This window comes from Rhinolophus sinicus, chromosome 2 (genome assembly GCF_057876585.1).
Source record: "Rhinolophus sinicus isolate RSI-liver-muscle chromosome 2, RSI-T2T, whole genome shotgun sequence".
NCBI classification, from domain to species: Eukaryota; Metazoa; Chordata; class Mammalia; order Chiroptera; family Rhinolophidae; genus Rhinolophus; species Rhinolophus sinicus.
This window is the reverse complement of record NC_142502.1, coordinates 26,133,739-26,153,445: the sequence shown is the minus strand read 5'-3', so window position 1 is coordinate 26,153,445 and position 19,707 is coordinate 26,133,739. Positions and strand designations below refer to the sequence as shown.

At 33.8% G+C, this 19,707-nt stretch overlaps 1 protein-coding gene across 14 annotated transcripts in view; it reads right to left on the bottom strand.

Moving 5' to 3' along the window:
- The window catches only part of AHI1 (Abelson helper integration site 1), a 170,363-nt gene that overhangs the window by 62,434 nt on the left and 88,222 nt on the right, over positions 1–19,707 (bottom strand). For all 14 annotated transcript variants that reach the window (XR_016020173.1, XR_016020174.1, XR_016020175.1 and 11 more), the window contains one exon: positions 3,609–3,664. Coding sequence is in view for 11 of the 14 variants with exons in the window: in XM_088795441.1 (XP_088651567.1) it covers positions 3,609–3,664 (56 nt within the window). In the remaining 3 variants the exon portion in view is untranslated. The remainder of the gene's footprint in view (positions 1–3,608; positions 3,665–19,707) is intronic.

Sequence of the window (19,707 nt, the reverse complement as noted above, 5' to 3'; positions counted from 1 at the left end):
AAGAAAGGACTAATATTAGTGTAACAGGTTTGTAATAAAGAAACTTCACAAAAATCAGTGATTGATTACAATAGGTAATATTGATGCTATTTTTATTTTATTGTACCAGTTTTCACTAGAAGAGATTCAAAAACAATTCTCCCCAAATCACAAAGCATTCTTTATATATTTGGCAGAGCTTACCCTGTTTTAATTCCACTAGACAGTAAGAAAAGCTATGGAAATTGCTGTGCATGTGTGTGTACATTAAAGGACAGGTATGTTTTAACTATGTTCCTCGCCTAATAACCTCAAACAAGAAAAGACCAAACATGTGGGGGGAAGACTTCCTTATACTAGTTGCTATTTCTCTTTGATTTGCAAATAAGTCCTTCATTTAAAGTAAATATGGGACTCAAGCCTGTGATAACTTAACTATTAACTAACTTTTACACCTGTCTTTCAGGTTTAGACAATGACCTCTGACCAATCTGAGTCTGATCATTATCCTTAACTTGCTGGAGGCGCTAAGCAGGTGCAGCAACTAGTTCTTAAAGTGGCATGAGCTAATTATTTTCATGTAACCTAGTATTACGATTGTCTAATGTCTTATTTGCTTTTCCTATAGTACTGAGTGAATACCATTCAGGACAAAAATCAGTGAAAAGAAAGTCACACATTTAATCATCAAATCTGAACTAGGACATAAAAAACAAAAGAAAGGAAATCTATAATACACGGGCAAGCAAATCAGGCTACCTAAACAAAAGAATAACTATCAGACTAATGTCCAATGTCTCTCCTAAAACACTAAATGTCAGAAGGCTAAAAGATGATCAATTTCCACACTGTTTTGAGGAAAAATGGTTTTGTCCAAATAATAAAAAGCCCTGGCAAGCAGTCTTATGCAAAGACAACTGAGAGATATTTTAAAACATTGTAGATTATCAATTTACATTTCTTGAAAAAAATAACTTGAAAATGTCCTCTTAAATATAAAGTACATTAAGAGCTCAGAATGAAAAAAAAAAAAAATAGTGTCTATAGCCAGAGGAGAAGAAAGATCTGATCCTTTTTGATGAAGGGAATAATGCCTTGTGGGCATATTTGTTTTACTTTCTATGAAGGGCATCTCAAAAACAGACACGGTATTATTTATGTCAGAAAGAAACAAACTTCCAAAGAAAAAAATTCAAGTTCATATAATAAATGAAAAAGAAAAAGGGAAATAAACAAATTAAAAAAGAGTGAGAGAAAACACAAAACAAAGGTACAGAGCTGGTTTTGTTCTCAGGCTAACCTATATTTACTTAAAGAACACTACATCACATTACAGTGCTATACGATCAAACTATCCTCTATAGCTATGTATTTGCTTAAAAGTTCATTCCAACGTGGTATGTCAAGAAACACATCTTTCCCTGTTATAGAGACTTGAGAAAGTTGTAGCTAGCATCTAGCACTCTCCTAGACCCAAGCCATTCATGGTGGTACTTGGAGCAAGAGGGAAGTGGGCGTGATAATGTGTAGAGAAGGAAGCTGGAAATTGGTGGTTAGGTACAAGGTCAAGAAGTTACTCAGGGCTCCAGCCTCAGTCATTGTGAAATCCTAGTCCACTCCCTTTCTTTTTTTCTCAGACCCCAGAAATATGACTCCTTTTAGGGCCAATATAGTACAAAGTTGGACCTTACAAATATCCTACCTTGTTAAATTTTTAGACAGATTTTTCCTATTTCTTCTATCTCTAAATATTTTCAGCTCTTAATCCCTTTAATGAAAATAAAGGCACATGGGTACAAAAATGGAAATTATGTAGAATTATATTTTGTACGAAAATCAGACTTTACCTTTCTGGGACCAGAGGATATTGGGGAATGAACACAGGTGTGATTCCATTTAGAGTTTATGGAGAAAGGGCCAAGGTTAACTGTCAGTAAGCAGTGGGTAGGGGTAGTAGACTATGCTTAGTTTGTAATAAAGAGACAGAGGAGAAAAGCTTAAAAAAAACCCCAACACATCAAAAAGGAAGCTTGGTTCAACTCAAAGCCAGGAAAACTAATGAGTGTTTGGGGGAGTGCCTTTATAAAAAAAGTATATTAAAACTTACTGACTGCACAGAGTAGAAATGTTATTAATATATTAGGAACTACCATCAAATAATCCAAATGGAAAAACATAAGCAAAACACCAACAGTACTTAAGCTATTATTATAAGATATTGTCCCTAATTCACTGGGGTCATATTGAGATCATTAGGGCACTACTGTAAATGTTTACACCATTATTTCTCACGATTTCATGAAGATTTGGTTCTATTATTTTATCATTTAATTAATCTGGACATCTACAACCAGCCTACAAGGTAAGTCAAAAAACTCTGCCAGGCTGCAGTTTTCTGAGTTCCAGATGTTAAAAAAAAAAAAAGAAAAAGCAGAAATGTAAACACTGGTGCCACAGGAAGGCCTATAGGAATAACATAAATTTCAAAAGTATGCAAAATGATCATTCAATGAGTCTATTATTCAAATACGTTCATTTTTCATATTGCTAATCTTCAATTTTTTAATATAAAAGAATAAAATTTACATAATGTTATGGCTACTAAAGGATAACTGCAACACACACTACAATCAAGTATTTTTTTATGATTATTCTGATGAGTCATTCCTCAAACACTAGTCTTTTCAGGAGCTCCGAATATTAAGTCATTAAACATGTTGAATTAATCATATGGCTTTATTACAAATAGAAAATGGAGTCAATTTACCCTTCAGGAAAATATTAATTATCAATAAAATTCAAATATAGTTGAATATTTACTTTAAAAAGATATTACCAAAACTTTCTCACAACAGGAGATGAGTTGTATGGAGTACTTGAAAGACTTATTGTATACAAGGGACAAGAAATAAAATTATGCTTTTTGAAGACTAAGATATACTCTAGTCTATCTTATGAATCTTTCAAGTGGGAACTAGCAACTGATGTATATTTCATACAAATATTATATTCAGAGACTAAAAGGGAAATTTAATCATCTTCCTTCTATATCATCTTCTATAATTATTTTTAACATAGTAAATAGATACTGAAATTGTTAAATGCCTTTTGTTGTCTGGTAGTAACATAAGTGGGATAAAAGAAAAGATTGCACTTCTGTAACAATAAAGCACAGTAATCTGTAAGAAGATCAAGCATAATGGCCTTCTTTCACTATTACAAAACATTCCTCTAATTGATTCTAGTGCACAAAACAACACTCAGTTTAAAAAGGGTATAAATCACTTTGCATATAGATTTACGTTACTTTATCAAAAGTATAAAAAGTATTTTTAAATTAAAAAACATTCCATCTATAACAGTATACAAGTGCCTGTAAAATTGATACAGCATCTTATTTTCCTAAATCTTGTCAAAAATTAGTAAGGTTTTCTTTCTTAATTAGAAAACATGAGGTTAACTTTCTTGAAGGGCTATAACTTCTGACAAAAAGGAAGGTTATAAGAGTTTTCTACAGTGGCATTTTGTGTCACTATAACCAGCATCATTGCAGCTTCTTATGTGCGTAATAACCTCAAACAAGAAAAGATCAAACTGTGTTTTAACAATGCAGAAATAGATTGCCTTACCGTTGGTGGTCCATCTACATGATGGTTACAAGGCACTGTTCCTATGTTGACAATTCCTGTTAAAAGAAAAAGATTGTGAATATTTGCTTATTAAACCTACCCATTTTATTTTGAAAACATTTATGTCAGTAAGACAACTCCTACAGCTTACAAGAAAAAAAGACTTTGCATCATGAATTCTATGGTCAGAAACAGCTGGAGAGTTTAGCTCAGAGATTTCACTCAAGGTGAGTTAAGCCAATTTTCCCATTTCAGTGGGCTTTGGAGATAACACAGCATGTGTCCACAACATGTTCTTGGCTCCAAAAATTGTGCCATTATCTCCGCTGCTGCATTTCTTCCTTGAAAGTTTTATTTCTCACTTGAGGTCATCAAGTTTTCATAAAGAAATATCAGAGGCTATGAAAGGAATCACTTCCTTATTTTCTCAAAAAGAACAAATGAGTCTATTTGAATTTCTCTTTGATCTGACTTCCTACTATGACACATTGTGCTATTTATTCAATCACCACGGAGTGTCTGGATAAAAAAGTTCCCCTGATTCTGTCCTCTAAAATGATAATATTGACTGCTAAACTTGAGATAAATCCTTTTATCATGTGTGGATTTATCTTTTTGTCCTCCATGTCCTCTCTACTGCAGTGCATTTCTTTGTAATAAACAGCTTCTAATGATATAATTGCATCTCATCTGTAAAGATACTGGTTCAAAGTCAATCTCAAGTTAAAAATGAACACAGGTGTGGGTGTCATTTACTTTACAATCTCTGTCCATCAGCACACTAACATGTGAGTTTGGATATTAGAATAGATTGTTCAAATGCTAAAGGCTGTCACCTGCAGGGATGGTTAGAAATGATAACTGCAATGTATTGTTAGCAGCAAATAGCGAAGTTCCTCGTTGAAACAAAACACTAGTTCCTCTCATTCACAGGCATTTAACTTATTTTTCTTAAAGTATGATAAAGGATTAAGAGAGATAAACAAAAATAAAATCACTTTTTATCCAAAGATACAATATTAGTTTTAAATTTAGACTGCCTATTGAAATATGATTTGGAAATACAATCATGTGTTTGTTCAAACTTTCATCTTTACTTTCAGTTAAGAATATACAGAAAGGTCTAAGTGTAAGAAAAAATATCCCAAAATAGCATCTTATTTTTTGTAAATTTAACCTAAAAAATCCATATTTGTATCTTATTTCACTTTTATTAAGGTGAAGTTCACAATAACTAGCTTGCTGTGCTGGCTATTTTTGTATGTGATGCTGGCTAGGCCACAGTACCCAGATATTTGATCAAACATCCCAGATGTTTCTGTGAAAGTATTTTTTGGATGCTGTTAACACTTAAATCTGTAGACTGTAAGTAAAGTAGATTGCTCTTCATAATGTGGGTGGGTTTCATCTAATCAGTTGAATGCCTTAAGAAAGACTGACCTCCCATGAAAGAGGGAGTTTAGCCATTAGACTGCTTTTGAACTTGATCCATAACTCTTCCCTGGGTTTCCAGCCTGCCAGACTACCCAGCAGATTTTGGAATTGTCAGCCTCCACAATTGTGCAAACGAATTCCTTAAATAAATCTCTCTGTATCTATATACACATCCTATTGGTTCTCTTTCTCTGGAGAACCCCGACTAATATACTTACTTTCTGGGAAATATTAAATAAAATAAAAAAACCAATTATTTGTACTTATATTCTAAATTAAATATTTGTTCACTAAATATATTAATTATGCAGAAATATAGTTAAAGTGTACAATTTATCACGGAGTATTTTAAAATTAGAATACCTCAAAATGAATTTAAGAATATACATCTGTAGAGTAAATCAATCAATAAGTAAAAATGTAAAAATAAAATCAATGTGTCAATAAATATTTACTGCTAGATAGTACATTCTGACAATCTTTGCTTTTTAATGCTTGGACTATTTATATTTAATGTAATTACCGATGTGGCTGTGTTTAAGTCTGCCATCTTGCTATTCTACTGTAGCTACTCTTGTTCCTCTCTTCCTACTTTTCTATACTCTTTTGAAATTATAAAATATCTTTACTATTCTATTTTATGTCCCCGATAACTAAATTTTTAGCTATACATCTTTGTAGTTTTTAATGGTTAGAGATTATAAGACATCTTTAATTTATTACAGTATACCGTGAATTAGGATTTTCCATTTCACAAACAATATAAGGACTCACCCTAAAACAGTCTTATTCCATTTAGCCTACCACCCTTTATGCTACTGTTATATTTTACTTCTACATGCTATAAATCCCACAATATACTGTCAGTATACTCGTTTTAAATAGTCAATAGTCTTTGAGAATTCAAAAAAAAAAAGTTTCTTATAGTTAGATATATACATATTTATCCTTTCCAGTGTTTTCATTCCTCCCTGCAGATCCAGGCTTTCATCTGAGATCATTTCCCTTCAGCTTGATAAACCCTCTACAGACTCTCTTGCAGTGTAAATATGCTGGTGACTAATTATGTTGCTGCTGTTTTTTTCCTGAAAAGTCTTTAATAGGTATCATTTATGAAGGATATTTTTGCTGGGTAGTGAAATCTAGGTTGGTAGACATTTTCTTTTAGCACTTTATTTTATTCCATTGTTTCTTATGAGAAGGTAACCACCATTTTTATTATTCCTCTGAATATAATGCATTTTTCCCTTTGGCTGCTTGTATGATTTTCTTTTTAGTTTTTATTATTTTTTTCCCCCAGTTTAATTAAGATGTAATTAGATGTGGTTGCATTTACATATATCTTTCTTGGGGTTTGCTAAGTTTTTTATATCTGTTAGGTTAATGTCTTTCATCAGAGTTAGAACATTCTTAGCCCATTATTTCTTCCTCCCTTTTTTCTATTTTCTTTCTGGAATTCCAATTATATCTGTTTAGCTCATTTGATGCAGTCATATAGGTCTGATGTTCTGTTACCTCCTCTCCTCACCCCATGCTTTAATTCAGATAATATTTTTGTCCTGTCCTTGAGTTCAAAGATCCTTTCTTTGAAAGTGTACTTATCTGCTATTAGGCCCATTTAACTGTTTTTTTTTTTTTTTTCCATTTCATCTATTACACTCTTCAGGTGTAGAATTTCCATTACTTCTTCTTTAGGGTTTCCATTTTTCTGCTGAAATTCTCCATCTTTTAACTCATTTTACCCATATTTCCTCAAAAATTATTTAACATATATATAAAAGCTATTTTAAAGATTTTTGTCTGCTAATTCCAACATTTTGATCATTTGTGGTTTCCTTCACTGATTGTTCTCTTTCTTGATTATGGGTAATCTATTCCTGCTTATTCACATGCCTCATAATTTCTCATTGTAGGTCAGACCTTCTAGATATTTAATCAGTAGAGAATGAAATAAATAAATAAAAAAAAAAAAACAACAAAAAAACTTCTTCCAGAAAGAGGTCACACTTTGCTTTTTACAAAGCTCCAGTGAAGGGTAGATCTTTTTGACCAATTCAGGAGTTGAAATGAGTTGGGGGCTGAGCTGTTGCTGTAGTTAATTTCAGAATACCTATTAAATATCCAAAAATAAGATCAGTTCCTCCCTCTAGGAGGACTTTGGGATTTAAGCCTCTAGAGATTAAGGGAACTCTTTCTCTGCCTTTTCCCTAGTTTCCTATATGACAGCTTATGCCACAAAATTCCTGCGGGGTAGAACTGATGGCTGAAGAGGACTGACTCACATTTGGGGTCTTTCAGATTCCAATCCATCATGTCAGCCGACATGATCCTTAGAAGTTCAGCTATGTCTGTCTCAGCAAAGTCGCTTTGCCTATAAAAGTTTTGCTCCTTTGGTCTTCTGTCTCTTTATCTCAATAAATGCTCCCAGGTATTAAAATGACTCCTGGTCAATACTACCTTATGGAGTAGGATTCGTTCCTCTATGAAATTTATTTCATTTAGACTTCTTTTTGTTCACAGATCTGATTATTTTTTAGTTTATGTGAGGTCTTCTCAATGTTGCAGTAATAGTGATGACATTACCAATCTCCACTTCCATTTAGTTATATTGCTGCCTTTTACTTTTTCTTTTTTCTTGCTTTTGGTAAATTTCAATGCATACTCGTTTTTCTCTGGATTTCTGTTTCTAATTTCTACCAATGTTTCAATTATGCTATTTGTTACCTTCCCAATTATAAAAATAATAAATACATTGTGAATTATTTATCTAAATGAATATCCAAACCTCCTTCCAACCAAATACTATAACAATACCTTCTTGCTCCACACCAAATTAAACTTTTAGAAGGCTGTTACTTCTTTGTTCTTTTATATAAATTTATATAGTTAAGTTTAAGTGGATGAAAATGCATATGAGTTTGTAGAAGTGTTAAGTATAAATTTACAAAACACAAAAATATTCTAAGAAAAAAACTTAATAGTTCCTCTGTATCTAATAGAAAAAACCTAATGTTTTCCTGTTTTGAGATTTCTGTTCTAATTCAGTTGTTATTTGGTTAGAGTACTTTCTAAATCCTTGTATATCCAAATATGCCTTCCTTGTTGACAGATATATGATACCTTGTCTGAATAATGAATTTTTGGGTAAGAAATTCTTTATCTTGATTGTCTAGATATGTTGCTCTACTATCAGCCAGCTTCTAGAGTTCTAGATGAGAAGTCCGATGTTCATTTGACTCTCTTTTCAGTGTAAAGAACCTGTTGCTCTTAGAGGCTTATAAAAATTTCCCTTTATCTAGGAAGTCAGGAATTTCACCAGGGTGTGTCTAAGAACGTCTTTGGTATAATTAATCTTTTCTGGGGACTTGATAAGCGCTTTCATCTGCAGTCTTACTCTTCTGCTCAAGAAAGTTTTACTTTATTGTTTAATTTTGCAGCTCATCTTATTTCTAACTTCATAATTTTTTATGTTTCTGATAGTTGTTCCACTTAATCTTCCAGTCGAACACCTTCTTTTCCATTTGTCTAATGATTTTTAAATTTGAAATCAAGTAGTTTAGTTCCTTCCTAGAGGCCTACAAAGACTAAGACAAGAAGTATGGAAGACCCTGGAGAGTATATTACAAGAAAAAGGTTTTTTTCCTGGGAATCTTAATGCCAGTATGTTGGGCAAGGGGTGGAGGTGGGAGAGCTTTGTTCTCCTTGGTGCTGAGCCAAGACATGTGCAGGAAAAGTAGTATTCTTGTAAAGGAGCAGGTAGAAAATGTTTTTTTCAGAGTTCACTGAAGGTTTGCAGCCAGCAGAAGCTACAAGCCTTCTAGGAAACTGGCTATGTAACTGTCAGTTTAATACTTGTAGTTCATTAAAGACCTAGCAGATCCTATGGACCACACTGGACCTAAAAGGGACCAATAGGCCTGAGAAATTTGCTTCCAGACCCTGTCTTTGGGAGATAGCTGTAACTTTCAACTGATAAGACTTGAGAGGAGAAGTTTACTCCTATGCCTCAGGATAGGGGGAATAATTGTACAGGCTTTTGTTTTTGTTTTTTGCTACAGCTCAGACCTCTATCATTATAGATGGGGCAACAAACCATAAGCATGCAAAAATACAAAACAACAACAACAAAAAAACCCAATCAAAACAAAACAAATAAACGAAAAAACTAATAATTTTTATAAGGTGTTTCAATAACCCAAAAAAGACCACATAACCTACCAGAATCGGTAGTGTCACTGATGACAACAGGAGAATTAGAGGATCTCTTAAATTAAAACATAACAAACAAAACTCAACAACTATTAAGAATTTTAAGATAATTAATTAACAAACAAAAAAGATTACCCCATTTTAAAAGAAGGAAACAGGGATTTCAGAAAGTAAATCAGTAGTTAGATAACATTCCCAAGGTCACACAACCAATGAGCAGCAAGCAGTACTATGACTGAAACCCATGCAAGTCACAAACCCTCCAGATCCATCTGTGTTTGTTTAGCCCCTGTGGTCAGGACCTGCTTTTATTCATATTTGTATCCACAGTATCTAATCCAAATGCTTGAAACACAGAAGGTCCACAAGCGCTGACTCAAATAATGACTGAATGAATGCAATCCATGCTAATCCCCCGTGTTCCTATGATATGTTACAATGCAGCGTTAACTGCATACATTTATCAGAAGGTTTGAGTTAAATGTTCTAGGACTGGTTTCAAAACGTTAACTTACTACTTCCTTTGGTAATGTTTTTAAATTTGCTGTAAAACTGAAATGTATTACTTAAAATTTTTTCTAATTTCCCAGTCATTAACATACTCTAGAAAAGATAATGGAAGAAATTTTATGCTTCTTGAGAGATGCTTTAGGTATCTTATTTTTGTAGAAAATCAGAACCTGACATTTCATCCCAATTGTACTTGACTGACTTGAACAGCAGAATGATGTATTTTTTAGTTTCCCTAAACTCTACCAACCTTCAATTCAGGACAACGATCAAAGAAAAGTGAGAACAAAGATCATCAGATTTACTGCAAATGCAAAAATGGCAGGAATATGTGCCAAATTCTGACGTCAGAACATATATCCAGTTATCTGAAGTATCATCACCGAATGTTTATAAACTACCGACTAAGCACAAGGCACTGTGGTAGAAACAGGAGAACCCGCATCCTCCCTTTCACAATACCTTTTTAAGATTTGCTTTAGGCAACACTATTAACTATGCATCTTATTGACTTTTAGGAATCGCCATGAATCTCTACATAGGGCAGAGACAAATTATACTTTGATTATCTATGGCTACTAAAAAAATGAATAGTTATTATATTCCAGTAGAATATAGAGTTTTAGAAGGCAGGGATTTTTTTTTTCCTGCCAAACTTAATATCAAGTTGTCTGTACTGAGAATGCAAGCTCTTAAGAATTGGAAATATGGTAAAACTGTTTTTCATATAATTTTATACCTAGAAAGTCCAAAAGAACCAATGCTAAAATTAACAAAACCAACAGAATACAACAAATGAGAAAGTTAATACAATATAAAATTCAATATGAAAGATCAGTATCCTGTACATATTCAAACAACCAGTCAAGATATAATGAAAGAGAATATCCCATTTATAAGAGAAATACATATTTCTCTTATAAATTTCTTGTATTTATTCAAATAAATACAAGAAATTTATAAGAGAAATAAAAATAAAAATAAATAGTATGAAGAAATAAAAATAGTATGAAGAAAATGTGAAAATACTTCTGAAAAACATAAAACTAGTCTCAGAGAAATGACTGATTACAGCTTTGGGGCAAAATACAAGGTGAACCTAGGGCATCATAAGCGAGGAAGTACTCAAAGGCTAACAGGTTCATGTCAAAAAACATGGCAATAGACATGAAGCGGCTCTTTCACCAAATTAGGGGACAACGTGACTCATACAAAGAAAATTATAGTAAAGTAGTATAACAAATTGAATGAAAAAAAATCTATAATGCTCAAAAAGACAGGCGAGAAAAAAAAATACTCTTCTTGACTGACCACCAGCCAATAAAGTAGAAGCAATGATAACATTAGAAACCCACCATTTTTCATCCCTTCACCACTGAAATAGTTAATTCAGGCAAGGATCATCAATGGATGCTGAAACCATTCAGTAAGGTTGTTGGGGAAGATGACAATCACATGGTCTCAAAGTATCACCCCCCCCCCCCCCCGGCCCATATTACTCAGCAATTACAAAGGGAAAAATTTATCTTTACAACAGAGAGATCTGGTGTTCACTACCTTCATCAAGGACTAAATTTAGCAACATGAACAGTAGAACAAACTGACACCACCTAATGTGATGTAATAAAGTACATATCACTTATAATCTCACCAAAAAAGTTTCGCTTGAATCTAATCATGATGAAATAAAATCAAAACACTGGACATTGTACAGGACAATGTGTTCAGCCAGACTTTAAAAAAGTCAATGTCATGAAAAACAAAAACAAAAGATTCTAGATTAACTGAGATTAAGTGAGACAAAAATGACAGCAACCAATGTTAAGTGTGAATCTGGATTGGATGCTGGATTAAATAAGCAAGCAAACAAAAAGTTGCTTAAGAAATTTTAAGCATAATTAGAAAAATCTGAATATAAACCATTTATTACATGATATTATACAGTCATTGTTAATTTTCCTAGATGTGATGATTGAAGTTTTTGCAAGAAAGATGCAAATGTTATGAATTTAGTTTTATTGTACCCTTTTCCCCAATTTTGGGGGGCGGTTTAAAAACTTTCAAAATAAAGCTGGGGAAAGAATTGTAGCCTGTTAGTAGACTTTTAATGACCTTACAGTAGACAAACAGATTTTCAGTGGTTTTCCACATTGCAAAACCTTCCACATAACTACACCTGTCCCCTTCTCTCGATCCTACTATTTACTTAGTTTGGACACTCCCTCCTCATTTGGATTATTTGGAACAGCTTCTTAAACAAACTCCCTGACTTGCTCCAAGGGCCTTGCAATGACATCTCACACTGCCAGAGCTACTCTTCTAAAGGGAAAACTATCATCTTGTCATTTTAGAGCTTCATCTTCCAGATAAAAATCACCCTCCTTAAACTTAACTGAAAACGGCAGACCTTCAGGATGTAGCTGCCGCCCAGCTCACTAACCTTCCAGCTTCTCATTCACCCTTACCATCCCCCCAGCCACTCTTCCTTCCGATCAGGGTGTACTTAAGCTCTTTACCTTTCCTAGACATCCTTTAAAACTGAGGTCAAACATCATGTTCTCTAGGAAACAGTTTGTGATTTTTCTTTTCCTACCCTACTTCTGATTTAGATACCCCTTCCTATTACTCCCTGCCCTTAGCATTCCTGTGCAATCCTCTACAACAGCATTTCCCTCACGATATTTACCCAAATTTGTCTTAGTTGCTTGTGTAATAGTTTATATTCAACAAATGTTTGTTGCTTGACTGAACATATGAATAGAGAAAATGAGTTATAAAAGCATTTTGCGGCAAGATAGCATAACGTTCTCCATCAATATAGTCATCCCATGTTCTAAATATTCATTAAAATTAACCTTTTTTTTTTATAGGTTTCTTTTTCTTTTTCTCCCCCCACCCCCGCCTTTCCCCCTCCCCACCCCACTCCAGCCGTTGTTTCTCAGTCTAGTTGTGTAGGACACAGCTCCTACACAACGAGGAGCTGTGTATTACGGTATTATGAGCCTTGCTCTCCCCCTGGCTGAGGCAGTCGGTCGGCCGCACCCAGCTGCCCATGGCAGCTCTCACTGGCTGCTGGCTGCTCACGATGGCTACCGGCCACTCACATTGGCCACCGGCTGCTCCTGAAAGCACACAGTAGCCCACAGCAGCTCACAAGGAGCTCCGACTGCTCATGGCAGCCCAGCTCCAGCAAGAGCATTGTTCACAATCTGAGCTTTAGAGAGCGCAGCTCACTAGCCCATGTGGGAATCGAACCGGTTACTTCGGCGTTAGGAGTATGGTGCTCCAACCACCGGGCCAGACCTGAAATGAACCTTTAATAAATGTGAATCTAAAAGTGGCTTACCCTCATTTAGCCGAGTATTTTATATTGGACTTTTTCCCAGGATGCTATGGGAAGCCCTCAATTTACTGGATACATATTTCAAAGATTTCAGAAAGAAATATTCTTTGAACACTGTACTGTTCATATATTATATGAAAAAAATTCCCTCAATCTTAGAAATGTGAGGGCCCTGAGTCTACAAGGTTTAGATATCTACATACCACAGAGGTAGAGCACAGCGAGTATTCAAAACCACGAATCAGTAGACTTTCTTGTATTAATCATGGAAACAGGTAGTGACCCACCTACCAGGGAGTATATAAACATGAACGAGTAAGTAAGACACTGGGAAGGGGGGAAGGAGGGGCCTGTAAAATTTGAGACTGGTAAATTACTGCTTGTGAAAAAGTACAAAGTGAGTAGGGAGAGGTGGAGAGCTCTGTGATGTGAACTGCATCAATCTGACAGCAGGACTCCTGGTTTCAGTCTGCCACCAATAGTGAGTGTAATTTCGTCTTCTATACTTGTTAAGCTCCACATCTTCTGAGAAGATCTCCTGGGCCACTCCAGTCTCTAATGATCTGTGCTATTTATTCCCAAACATTAACCCCAGATTAAATTCACTTATCCAAAGAATATATAAAGTTAATGTATCTTTAACTTTGACACTGATGCCCCAAATAATTTAATTGTACAATCCAATAATTAGGCAAAATCCAAAAGTACTTATTTCTATTTAAAAACTACCAAGAACTGCATACAATTTTTAGTATTTGATAAATTTCCTCAGTAAACTCTTAACAGGAGACTGAAGTCTGTTCAAATCACGTCCTTTCTGACACACTCTGGATATTCAATCAGAAGGCAGTTAGGTATGTTTCAAATGAAACTGTGCCAAATATGTATTATACAGACAAGGTCAAATACTTCAATTCTGTGCATTCAAACCTTAAAAATATAATTTAGTATCTATAAGTGTTTTAATACTAATTATTAATTATTTTAACAATAATGTTATAGTACCTTGAAAATCACAAGTACAGATAAAAAAAGATAAAGGGTATAATATTATAATTCAGGCATTTCTATGCCACTGACTCCTTAATCTATACTTATGCTCTAAACCTGTATTTCAAAGTATGTGGTCAAGTTCCCAGCACAAGGCCTGACTCATAGTAGGATAGTTAATAAATGAGGCTCAAATAAATCAGCAAGACTTCACTCCAGATGTCTTCCAGGCATCTCAAAGTCAATATATCCAAAATACAATTCATTAACTTTTTCCCAATATTTCATATATTTCACTACTTTTAATAGATTGCTGTTCACTCATTCACTGAAATTAGAAGCTTTAGTTACCCTCAAACTCCATATTTCTATCTCTTACTCCTCACATTCCAAATCTTCAATACTTAATGATTTAACATCTCTGCTTTCTTATTTCAGTCCTGTTCTCCCACCTCAATTATTAAAATCATCTTTTAACTGGCCTTGCTAGCGGGAATGCCCTAACATCTTTTATGATTATTAGTCTTCACATAAGGTAACAATTAGTTTAAGTATTTCCTTCTCTATGAGGAATTGTCAGTTCATTATGTATACTCTCCAGTACACTTTGTTCGTTTTTCTTGTTATAACAAGTATCAAATTGTACAATCCTACCTACTACCCCCTTTCAAAAATATGCCTCTCGTGCATCCTGCCAGTGCTGGGGGTGGGGCGGTGTTCTACTTCATTTACACAAGTTTCTGGACACTGGCCCCTCGCTACTCCTCTGGCCTCACTGTCTTCTACTTTGTAACCTCATTCCTACTACTCTAGTCATACTGGCCTCTTTGCTGTTCATAAGCACAACAAGCACATTCCTGACTCAAGATCTTGGTTGGGGATGCTCTTCTCCCAACATGGTTTTCTTTCTTCAAAATTCTGCTTGTGTCAGCTTCTTGGTGAAGCTTTCCCTGACCACCCCACTGAAAACAGCAACATAACCCCACTCCCCAGTCTACTCTATCCCTTTTCCCTGCTTTGATTGCTATTTAGTCTGTATTTATTTGCTTATGGTCTGTTTGTCTCCACTGGAAAGTAAGCTGAACAAGGACATGGATTTTCACCTGTTGTGTTATAGATACATTCGTATAATACCTGTAACAGGGTCTGAGACAAAGTAAGTACTCACTGGGTACTTACTGAATGTATGAATGAATCTTGTATTGCCAGTATCTGAATGTGTAGGAATTAAACATCCTTCAGAATTGAAAACAGGAAACAAAAAAGGACAGGGTTAAAATGAAAAAGGATTTAATAATAGAAAAGTATTTTCATTTATTACACTGGTATGGTATTGAGAACGTAGGAAGTGGGAACTCATTTTCTTAGGCCTAGCCATAAAAAATATAATTCAAATTCTATGGAAAGATAGGAAATTTAAATTCTGAAATAAGTATGATGATTTGGAAGACGTTTTCCATAACTCAGAGGAAACAGAAGTCATTAAAAAAAATATGCTTATTATGCTACATCAACTTTTTCCATGTAAAAGTTCAATGAACATTAAATGGCACATTAATTTGCCTAACTGCTATGCTGTGCATTTATAATTGCCGTTAACATTAGCTTTTAAAGTGTTTTACTTTCAACTCTTTGTTTTCTCTTGAAAACATACAGATTAAAAAGGCTGAGATGACATTAAGTATCAAGCCTCAAAATGTTACTACAAAAATAAAGAAGAAAAAAAGGAAAACAAAAGACATCCTCCACAAAAAAAACCCCCAAACTTTGTTGATTTTGAATTGGCCAAAATTAAAAACCTACTTTGCTCAGACAAATTTTAAGTTGTGCGATATGAAAGACTTGATTTTTTTCAAAAGCAGGGCAAGCATACACAACACACAGTACCTCACACACACAGACACACACACAGTCACTCACACAGTAATATGAAAGAAAATGGAGTGCTCTGAAATTATTCACTCACTTATTCCCAGAATTCCAGAACACCCGTAGGAAGCAGATTTGAAGGACATAGCATAGTAACCAGAATTTTTACATGACTTGTTACACATCTGCCTGCAACAAAATCCAGATTCCTAGTTCTATTCTATCATTTGGAGGAGTCCTAAATGGACGATATTGTTCTATATTTACAGACAACATAAAATTCTAAGCAGGGCTATGAAACAGTGCATTTTGTGAGGATAATATATTTAATCAGACTGATTCCTTTCTCTGTTTTCCCTTAGTGTTTTATGCTTATCTCCTGTTGAACTCACACCATTATACTGTTACTATTTCTTTGCCTGCTGGAGTTTTCAACTAGACTGGGAGGTTTTGAGGGTTGTCTTTCGTCTTCCATTTCTGCAGGGCTCGGTCTAAGTCCCTATCACATAATAGGCTTTCCATAAACATTGGTTGATGAACTGTACGAATTAATTTTTGTGTTAATTAAAGTATAAAATGCTATTTATTTTTTAAACTGGGTAATAACTTTTGTTAGGGTGCCTCTACTAAGTTTTTTTGGTTCTGTTCAAAATGAAAAAGATGGATGTTCATCAAAAATCATTTTCAATTTTCACTCCCTGTGAAATTATAGCTGAATGCTTTTTCAGTGGAGAAAGCTGAGAAAAAAAGTAAATGGCCTGAAATTAGAACTTTTTACTTACTGAACATTTACAATGCAAAAACCTGTTAAATTATTTTTTAAAAATGACCAGTCACTCCATTTACTCATTTCTTAGTTTCCGTATTTGTCATCAACTTTGCTCTCAAACTCATAGGCACGTTGTTAAGAACAATGCAAGAGAGGGATTCTTTACATTTTCATTCAAGGAAAAAGCTTCCTGAAAACACACATTTGAAATTCTGGAAAATACAAATCAACATTACTTAGCTATCTCTATCATTACCAGAAGGTCTGGTTCCTAAACTTAATTTCCATTGTGAGTTGACATTTTCAATAAGTGATGGATATTCATTTCCAGAAAACATTACCAGTAAATTCTGTGATATCATAGACTGCTCACTATCCAGACCAAACTGACTAAACCACAAAATGCAAAAGTACGCACTTAGCTAGTCTAAGAGAAACTTTAGGGCTATTCTGAGTACAGTTTTAGAAAAGTATAACCTAGTAAATGAGAACTTAATTTAGATAGCCCTCTTCTTCTGAATTTCCAGGATCTTCCTCTGAATTTCCAGGGTCTTCAGTAGATACAAACCAAAATGTTTAAAAGCTAAAGTACTTCTTGTCATATATTTAATTAAAAAAAAATTACTTTGGGGCAGAGGAATTTACAAAAGAAACACAAATTATTATTTTAATGATATAAATAGTATTTCATTTTTTCCCCCCCGACCAGGGGAGGAAACATTAACAGCTGCTTCTTTGGTTCTAAGCAGTGTTCACCCCAAGCAAAATTAGTAAATAAAAAATGATTACTACTTTTGAAAACTCATCACTTTTCACAGACTTAGAGAACATAAAGACTGAAATGGACTGTGATTTGAAATATGAAAAATGTTATGTGCAGGCACATAAAGGGAAGAAAAGAGTATATATATGATTAATGTGGAGTAAATTTGACCTTTTATTTCAAACATGAATTAAAGTATTTTTCATTATTAGAGATGTGGTCATCATTGTGATATATAGATATATTCCTTATAACACTGCAAAACTAAAAGTAACCATAATATTTACCAATTGCAGCAAGGCTTCTAAATTATGAAATGCTCATTTTATTCAAAACGAGAAAAAACAAAGAAAAACTTATGGAAAAATCTACTTTAAAGACTACATTTTTGGAAATATACCCTACACTAATATTATTCTGTATGTCTGATTGTCTTAAAAATTGAAAAATTGTCAATTTAGTTTGAGATTATAAAAACAGTAAAATGCATCATATGGTTGATATTAAACAACATTAAATGTAGTCTTATTCTCAAACTATAAAAACAAACAATCAAGGTATGCCTGATTAAAAATAATTTCGCCATTTTATAACCTGCTCTCTTGCCTTCCTGTTGCAGCCATATAATGTTGCTGTAATCTTCCTTTAATCTTCACCTTTGAGTGCATTGATTATTGACAGTTTCACTTTACCCTGGAGGCACAGCAGTAAATTACAAAATATTCACTACTTTCACCATGATATAAATTATGTTCTGGTACAGAATTAAAACCTTTAAAGTCTCTTACTTTAGAATTTTATAATAAAAACCACTATTGTCATGGAAATGTTTAATCAGTATGTCCAGAAGTTGATAAAAATATGTATGTACTAGAGTAATATGGATATTAACATAAGACATTAACTAAGTTTAATTCTAAGAACATAGTGATTTTTCTTTTTTAAAATTTAGTCGGAAGTTGGGTAAATTTAAAATAAAAAGGTTCAATAATTAAAATAGTTCTGATTATACTCATAAACATCTATAATCCTTATTGCATTATAAGTCTAAAATAGTATCTTAAAACTTTCATTTGCAGTAAACACTTTTTTGTCCTCTATTTTCAAATGACAAGTCACTAAGATGAATTAACTTGCTCCAGGTCATAGCAAAAGTAACAGCATCTGATTCCAAATTCACGTGTCTCTGATCGCTTGGCTCAGAGCTACCACAATGATCATGTGTTAATTTAAATACAGAAAATGAGAAACTTTCATTTAGAATTCCTATTCTAGTTAATCAATATTGCTTATTAACAACATCTGCACAATCATGATGATGAAATATCCTGAAATCTTCAATATTATATTTGAAGTTTTAATATTAAAAGTATTATTTGTATTCAATTAAAGAACTGGTAATCTGTTCTTTATATTGTAACAACTGATTTGTCTGGTGTCAGATAATCAAGATTTACATAGACTTTTTAGGTCTGAACTGTCCAATATGATAGTCACTGGCCACATGTGGCTATTTATATTTAAACTAAGATGGAACAAAATTAAAAATTCAGTTCCTAAGTCACACTAGCCACATTTATTCAATTGCTATATAAGGCTGGAGGCTACCATATTGGATTGTGCAGGTCTAGAGTTGAGGAAATGGGTCTCAGCTGAAGATAAACATTTGGAAATCATTGACAAATGGGTTTTATGTAAAGTTATGAAATCAACCAAGGAAGTGAAAATATGTAGGGAATAAAAAAGGATCAGATTGTGGTGGGACAATCTAATAAGACATGGAAGAAAAGAGGAAGAATCAGCAAAGGAGAATAAGGAGTAGTGGCTAATGAGATGAGGGAAAAACTGAGAATGTGGTGTCCTAGAAACCAATGTAGTAAGAAGTGATCAAATGTGGCAAATGCTGTTGCTAAGTCAAGTAACATAAAGACAAAGAATTGATCATTGGCATTAGCAACGTGCAAGTCACTGGTGAGCTTGAGAAAAACAAATTAGAGATTGGAACAAATATATAGAAAATGAGAAGTTATTAGCACACCTATCTGTAAATATTATAGTAGGCTGCAGTTTCTGTCAATGAAACTCAGAGGACCTGTGAACACAGATTCAGCACATTTGGTAGGGGGCAAAATAAAACAAAGCCCAGGAAAAATAATGGAAGGTATATTATGTAAAAACACTTAAACCAAACAGGCTGCAGATCCCACATAAA